This window comes from Hemicordylus capensis, chromosome 2, assembly GCF_027244095.1.
Source record: "Hemicordylus capensis ecotype Gifberg chromosome 2, rHemCap1.1.pri, whole genome shotgun sequence".
In the NCBI taxonomy this organism is placed as follows: domain Eukaryota; kingdom Metazoa; phylum Chordata; class Lepidosauria; order Squamata; family Cordylidae; genus Hemicordylus; species Hemicordylus capensis.
Window position 1 is genome coordinate 115,695,101 of NC_069658.1, and position 7,773 is coordinate 115,702,873.

Consider the following 7,773-nt stretch of genomic DNA (forward strand, 5'->3'; position numbering starts at 1 on the left):
GGCTACAAACTGCAGCTGACATGCAGTCCTCAGCATGTTGGCACCATTGTCAGTGAACATGAAGCCCCTGCAGAGGTTTGGCCACCTGGACAGCCAGTCTTCCGCCTGTCACCCTATAGCTGCCGACAGCTCATCTGCTGTCTGGTCTGTGTCCAGTGGCTCCACATGCAGCAGAGCTCACCTGGGCTTTGCTGTCTGGGAAGGTGTGCTGGCCATGCCAGCAGCAGCAGATGTCATCCCCTCTTTCTCCAACCCCCACCAGTGTGCAGTGAGGAACAGGAAAGCAGCCTGTACTCCACTGCAGCGGGTCCATACATCTGTAGTGAATTGCAAACTGGTTTCTGCAACTGGCAATTCTGGCAGCCCTTACACAACCCCAGAGATGGCGGAGGAAGCAGCGTGAGCCCCTTTCAATTCCTGTCCTGCCTCCCGAATGGGAGCGTTCAGAAAGGCCCCAAACAGGCTGCAGACCAGCCCACACTCCATTCAGGAGGGACTGGAAGGAGCTCTTGCTACCCCCATCCCGCAGCCACTGTGGCCACCGGCACCCCCATCCCCCTGCAAAGCGACTGTAAGAGGTAAAAGGGGAGCTTTACCCTCGCGCTCTGCACGCCAGCCCTCACTGCCCACCCCTCAGTGGCCGCCGCCACCATCCTGCCACACAGTGGTACATTTTTTTAAACAATAAAGGGGGAACTTTCCCCTTGCCCCCCCCCCCCACTACAGCCCTTTACTTGCAAAGGGGAATCCTTGCCAGATTCCCCTTTACATGGCCCTCGAGCTTTTTTGGCAAGCGGAGGTCTTGGCTCAGCTTGCTGCCGAACCAAGTCCCCCCACCCCCGCCCTGTTTGGATTGAGGTGTGAGCCTTCGAGCCCAGCTGGCTCAAGTGCGAACCGGCTTGGGCGGTGAGCTGTTTTGCACATCCCTACTAAGGGCTTTTCCGCATAATGAAAATAAAATCTGTTGGGGATACAGCAAAATGGGACCCACAATTAGTTTATTTGAACAGTTACATTATACTTGTACCCAGACCCCAGCCCAAGAAGACACAGAGACATTTTTTAATGGGAGAAACGGGCCACGCTTTATTAATATAACAACATTTGTGGCGGACTGGAAACAAGGTGATTAATCACCAACATAAAAACAGTGCGGGCACCTAGGCGTGGGCTAGGATTCAAAACGTCCTACCCATCGCCTGCAAGGGCGACACACCCTGGCTCAGGAAAGAGGCAGGTAGCTCCCGCCCAATTCCTTCAAAGCCAACCACCCCTTTTAGAAGAGGGGATCTGGACAGCTTCAGATCTTTACCTCCCCGGACCGCACAGCCCAAAGGTAGGTGAAGTCCTGAAGCAGGTTTCTTGGCAATGTAATTCTTCCCGTGCCGCACAGGCCACAAGGAAGCAATTGACCAATCCACCTTAAAATGTCCAAGGGTGCTCACCGAAATCTAGACCTCCTTACCCACAGCCCGCACTGTTACCGCCAACGTGGCCAACCTAGAACCTAACTACCAACTGACTGCAGAACAGAGTAGGCGAAAAAAACCCCAACAACAGCCAATAAGTTGAGAGCAAAAAATTCCTACTCGGCCCATAGGCGACCAGTCACTAGACCCGCTCTGCAACAGGGAGGGAGGGAGGGGGAAACAAACAGCCGACTGAGAGGCCAGAGCGGGGAAACGCTCGGCCTCTCAGCAAGCCCCGCCCACCACGAGCCAGCCAACCAATCAGGCTTCTTCTTGGGCTTGTGAGTCCCGGGCTGGGACAAACACCCTCACACTTGCACGAGGCAAGGGGAGGGGGATTGTACCCAGACCCCAGCCCAAGAAGACACAGAGACATTTTTTAATGGGAGAAACGGGCCACGCTTTATTAATATAACAACATTTGTGGCGGACTGGAAACAAGGTGATTAATCACCAACATAAAAACAGTGCGGGCACCTAGGCGTGGGCTAGGATTCAAAACGTCCTACCCATCGCCTGCAAGGGCGACACACCCTGGCTCAGGAAAGAGGCAGGTAGCTCCCGCCCAATTCCTTCAAAGCCAACCACCCCTTTTAGAAGAGGGGATCTGGACAGCTTCAGATCTTTACCTCCCCGGACCGCACAGCCCAAAGGTAGGTGAAGTCCTGAAGCAGGTTTCTTGGCAATGTAATTCTTCCCGTGCCGCACAGGCCACAAGGAAGCAATTGACCAATCCACCTTAAAATGTCCAAGGGTGCTCACCGAAATCTAGACCTCCTTACCCACAGCCCGCACTGTTACCGCCACCCAGGAAGGTTAGCCCTCGCTTGACCTTCCTGCCCCACCACCTCCAAACCTTCAGCAAGCACTTCCCGGATATTATGCAGATACAAATCACAACCTTTCTCAGACAGGTGGACCCCGTCAGGGCGGAATAACTCGGGAAAGCGAGCAGCTATATCTGGCTGCCGCACCACAGACCCCCCGGCCGCCAAAACCACTTTACCTATTGCGGCTGAAATCTTCCTGCGTGCCTTTTCCAAGCTAAGGCAAGAATGAGCACCCCGCCACACCCTGCGCTGGAGCCAATTAACCCATATTATGCGCACGCCAGGCATCCAGCTGCGCAAAATAGACAAATCCGAGGAGGCTTGCTGAAGGATGGCGAGGCCAGGCCGCCGGCCCAAATCATTCTCCCCTAAATGAAGAACCAGGATGTCGGGAATGGGAAACCTATCTAAATGCTCCCTCAATGCTGGAAGCAACTGATTCCAGAGCATGCCCCTCATGCCCAACCAATAAACTGAAGCCTTGCTTCCTAAACCCAACTGGGATCCCCAGCGGGTGGTGCTGGCCCGCTTGAAAGCCCAGAAGACCAACGAATGGCCACACATCAGGACTCGGACCGGGACCGCCGCCCCGCCAGCACCTGCCAAAAGAAAGCAACAGGTCAGTAGAGCCCACACCTGTCCGCTGTCAGCGCACATAACGCCTGACCGCCACGGACCTCCAACGTCCAATCCTCTGAACTTCGACCTCCTGAAGCCCCATACGTGTAGCGGTGGTGGCCGCACCAATACGAAATGAATGTAGAGTAAGCCCCTGGAGCGCAACCCCCGCGGCCAACAGAGCCTTCCTCACCACCGCCAAGAATTGATACTGCGTCAGAGGAGTCTGATTGCTGTGGGTAAAAAGACATCCCCCCGAAAAGGGGCCCAGCCCAGCGTACTGCCTCAGGGCCACCACGGGGCATACATTGATATTCCCAGCCGCCGCGAGGCGAACCGTCTGGCCTCTGCCCCTCTGATCCGTCTTGGAGCGACGAAGGAGCAAACGCACCTCCCCGTCACCGAACGATAAATCAGAATATTGCAAGCAGCGGTCCCTGGGGGAAGACCCGCTGCGGGGAAGCAACCCCCCTGGACGGAAGGCCCAAAAAAAGGCAACCAACAGTGCAGCCCTAAACAGCGACACCTCCCATGGGCCAGAGCAGCACCCCACTAGGTGGCCCAGCGTTGAAGCCACCAACTCCAGAGTAAAAGGGCGTCTGGGGTCCCTAGTCCTAGGCTCCCCCCTAGCCCAACCCTCCAACATGCGCCGCACCCGCGGGTCGGAGGAGGAATCACCAACCCCACGAACCTGGGCTTCAAAAGCTAACGCGGCAAGATAGCCCCCCAAAGTGGATACCGCACGCCCCGCCCTGCGGAGGAAGACCAAAAACTGCTGAAGTTGCTCTACAGGGACCGGCCACACCTCCGCCAAACCTTCAGTCTTTCGAAAAAGAGAGAAAGCCTCAAGCTTGGCTGTGTAGCTCACTCTGGTGCTAGGCGCCAGAGATGCCGCTATGGCCCGCTGTGCCTCCGCCTGCCAAGTTCCCACAGAAAAGCTGGCATGGGTTCCGGGTGAAGGGCGGCCTCGGGCGCTAACGCTCTGAACCTGTTTAACTGAAAACGAGACAAAGCGTCAGCTATGTCATTCCGGATACCCGGAACATGGCGGGACCGGAAAAGGATGTTAGCCCGCAGACACTGCAATACCAATGCCCTAACCAAAACCATGACCCTCGGGGACTGGGAAGTCTGACTATTGACAATCTGAACAACTGCCAGATTGTCACACCAAAACACAACTGAGGAGTTGGCAAACTCAGCGGACCAAATATGCACGGCCACCACAATTGGAAAGAGCTCTAGGAAAGTCAGGTCCCGGGAAACCCCCTGCCTGAACCAGTCCTCGGGCCACCTGGTGGAACACCAACGTCCCCTGAAATAAACCCCGAAACCTATTCCACCTGCAGCGTCAGAGTGGACCTGCAGGTCGGTTTCCAGAAGTCTAACATCCCGCTAGAAAGACACCCCATTAAAATCAGTGAGAAATGCTTCCCAAAGAGCCAGGTCGGCCCGGGCACCCTCCGTAATTCGTACTCTGTGATGGGGAGCCCTAACGCCCACAGTCAGGTCACATAACCGGCGCAAAAAGGCCCGGCCCGGAGCCACCACTTTGCAGGCAAAATTGAGGTGACCCAAAACAACCTGGAGATCCCTAAGGGAGACCTTACGGGCGCGACCAAGGGACCTAACCATGTCCAATAAAACCCGCAGCTTGGCCTGAGGCAGCCTGGAGCAACCGGCAACAGTGTCCAACTCAATCCCCAAAAAGGCGAGGCACGTGACCGGCCCCTCCGTCTTATCCCGTGCCAAAGGGACACCTAGCCGGTCTGTTAGCTCCATGAAGGAGCGAAGTAAATGGTGGCACTCCCTCGAATTCCCCCTGCCTGTAAAAAGAAAATCATCTAAAAAATGAGCCGTGTAGGGAAGACCCGCCTGGCGCCTAACTGCCCACTCCAAAAAGGAGCTGAATGTTTCGAATGCTGCGCAGGAAATCGAGCAGCCCATAGGCAAAGCCCTATCAAAATAAAATTGGCCAGCAAATGCAAAGCCCAGCAGCTCGAAGTCATTTGGATGTACCGGCAACAGGCGAAAGGCGGATTCAATATCACACTTCGCCAAAAGGGCCCCGGGGCCCCTACCCCTGACCACTTCCACGGCCTCATCAAATGAGGTATAACGTACAGAGCATAAGCTATCAGGGATGCCATCATTTACTGAGGACCCCCTGGGATGAGAAAGGTGGTGAATCAACCTAAATTCACCAGGAACCTTTTTAGGGACCACCCCTAATGGGGAGACCCTAAGGCTGGGGAAGGGGAGACTGGCAAAAGGCCCCATCACCCTGCCCGCAGCCACCTCCTTACCAATTTTCCTAACAACGACTTCCTCCTTACCAACCACTGATCTCAGATTGCGAGAACTGCCTAATCCCCTCCGGGCCGAAGAGGGAATTCTGAAACCATCCCGGAAGCCACATAACAAATAAGAAGCTGCTGACTGGTCAGGATAGTCCAGCAACAGCTGCTCAAGCACCTTCACCTTGATAGGGCTAGGACCCTTTATTCGGAGCGGGTGGAGGAGGGCCACCCTTTTTACTGCTCCCCTGCCTATACTTAGCCCCGGAACCCCCAAACTTGGCCCTGGGGCAGGAGGAACTGGGGTGCCTCGCCCCACAGACCCCGCAGGCATGCTTAAACCGACAAGGGGAACGGGAGCACTTGCCATTGGAGTTAAACTCCCAGCAAACAAGGTGGGGTTGAACCCACTGTTGCCCAGGACTCCCTGAGGGCAAAACCCCCGATGGTTTAGAAAGCAAATGCCCACTGTCAGACCTATCTCCCTCTATGGGCCGGGCTGGAGACATAGTAACCAGCCACAACTCCTGCAACGGAGCATCCCAGGGCAATGTGGGGTCAAGGGCAGCCCTCATTCTAAAACTCTCATCGTACCGTACCCAGGAAGATCCAGCAAAGTCGGAGACCGCCCTGTGAATTACATCCATGTATTTTAACAGGGCAGGGCCCCTTGCGGGCTGGGCTTGGACAATAACCCCCATATAAATCGTGAAGCCAGAAAGCCAATTATTCCAAGTCTTTTCGACCGGCTTTCTCTTGGTGGCTTCGTGCTCCTAACAAGATTCCCCCTCTTTATGCTTAACCTCAGGTTCCCTGAACAACAAGCTAAAAATGTCCACATATTCACCCTTAAGGATTTTTTCTTTTGTAGAAGGGAGTAAGTGATCCCCTAACGGGAGGCCCATGCTACCATAGGGCGCATGCTGAGGTGACGGCAGAATCCCCATCGGATAATAACCCGCCTGCACCCCCGTGGCAGATCCAGAAGAGGAGGCCACCCCCGGGAGTGGGAGCGACCCGCTGGAGGGCCGGTTGCCCAACCAGACCTGCTCCGCAGCGCCTTGTAAGCCTGCAATAACTCCAGGAAAAACCGGCGGGGAACCCGCCACCCAAGGTTGTGTATATGGGGGCCAGTAAGAAGCTGGGCCCCATCCACCCATGGCAGGCATCGGCCAGGGACAAAGCCACTGGCCGGTGACGCCGGGCGGTGTAGGTGCTGCAGGCTCACCCTGGGCCAAAGGAGTAGCCGTATCCACTGGAGGCTGAACAACTGGTGCCGCAGGCGGAGGTAGCAATGGTGAAGGCGACTCCGGAACTGGAGACTCAGGTTCAGGAAGCGGTAACGCAGGAGCAGAAGGGCCCGGTCCAGCAGGGTTCAGCCCTTCTTCCAGCGCAGCCAGCCTACTAGAGAGAGAAGTTAGCAGCTGGCTTTTCACAGAACCCCTGGTCCTCCGAGGGACCTTAGGAGGAGGCACCCCCCCCACACCTGAAGGACCCGCACCTTTGTCGGAGGGGGCTGCTTTTGCTTTCTCTAAAGCTTCCATCCTATTAATTAACCCCCGTATCAGAGTCATCTCCTCATCCTCCTCCTCCGAGGAGGACTGCGGGGGAGCAGGCCTCTTGGGCTGCTTAACAGGGCGCCCCCCTTTCTTGCCCTTGGCCTTCCCCGGCATACTGCCTCCAAATAGTGGGATTCCAAAAGGGGTTGGAGAAAAAAAAAAAAAAAGCGCCAACCACACACAGAATGAAGGTAGCAAGGATATAGAACAAAAGCCAAGCCCTTGTCCTGAATCAAAAACAATACTCAATCCTATCCAGGAAAGCACCAGAGCCCCCCACCCAAGGAGAAGGCTTGAAAAGGCCTTTTGACTCTCAACCAGGCCAGGCCCACCAGGGCACCGATGAGCACAAACACCCACCTGCTACCCACCAAACAAATAAAAGAAGGTTGGCATCAAAGTAGTGTTCCAGGGAACGGAAAAGGGGCCGCAGCCCAGCCACCCAGGCTGATGGAAACCCCCCAAATACCCCACAAACCAAAAGGGCAAACGCCCAGAAGGAGAACCACGCCCAGGAAGCCGAGTGCCGACGCCGCGCTGAAGAGGCCCAAAGACGCTGCTGCTGCAGCTGCAACCCAGCCGGGAGCAGTCCCGGGAGTACCCCCCTACCAGCGGGGCCACCGCTGACACTATGGCCCCCTCGACGGAACGCCGCCGAATGCCGCCTCGCCCGCTTGTCGGGCGCACCCCCCCAACTAAGGCCTTCGAGGAAGGAGCTCCCGGACTGAGCTCCTTCCTAATCGGAAACAAACAGCCGACTGAGAGGCCAGAGCGGGGAAACGCTCGGCCTCTCAGCAAGCCCCGCCCACCACGAGCCAGCCAACCAATCAGGCTTCTTCTTGGGCTTGTGAGTCCCGGGCTGGGACAAACACCCTCCCACTTGCACGAGGCAAGGGGAGGGGGATTCATCCACCAAGGTTGAGGTGGTTCAGGAAGAAAATTAAAATGCTTTTTCACCTTTTAGAACATTCACTCCATATACCAGAATACAATCTGAGAA

At 56.0% G+C, this 7,773-nt stretch overlaps 1 protein-coding gene across 1 annotated transcript; it reads right to left on the minus strand.

Moving 5' to 3' along the window:
• Positions 1 to 1,051: 1,051 nt before the first annotated feature.
• LOC128347824 (uncharacterized) lies at positions 1,052 to 7,165 on the minus strand. The gene is made up of 2 exons (XM_053302982.1): positions 6,443 to 7,165; positions 1,052 to 2,898 (listed from the first exon to the last, which is right to left on the minus strand). The coding sequence occupies exons 1-2, from the start codon at positions 6,885 to 6,887 to the stop codon at positions 2,267 to 2,269; spliced, it is 1,077 nt and encodes a 358-aa protein (XP_053158957.1). The 5' UTR covers positions 6,888 to 7,165; the 3' UTR covers positions 1,052 to 2,266.
• Between the last annotated feature and the right edge of the window lie 608 nt (positions 7,166 to 7,773).

Excerpts from the sequence above, each read along its gene's own strand:
- LOC128347824 (XM_053302982.1), bottom strand. The coding sequence starts at position 6,887 with ATGCCGGGGAAGGCCAAGGGCAAGAAAGGGGGGCGCCCTGTTAAGCAG. Across the intron at positions 2,899-6,442 it reads GGCTACTCCTTTGGCCCAGG|GTGCTGGCGGGGCGGCGGTC; the intron begins GTGAGCCTGCAG and ends TTCTTTTGGCAG.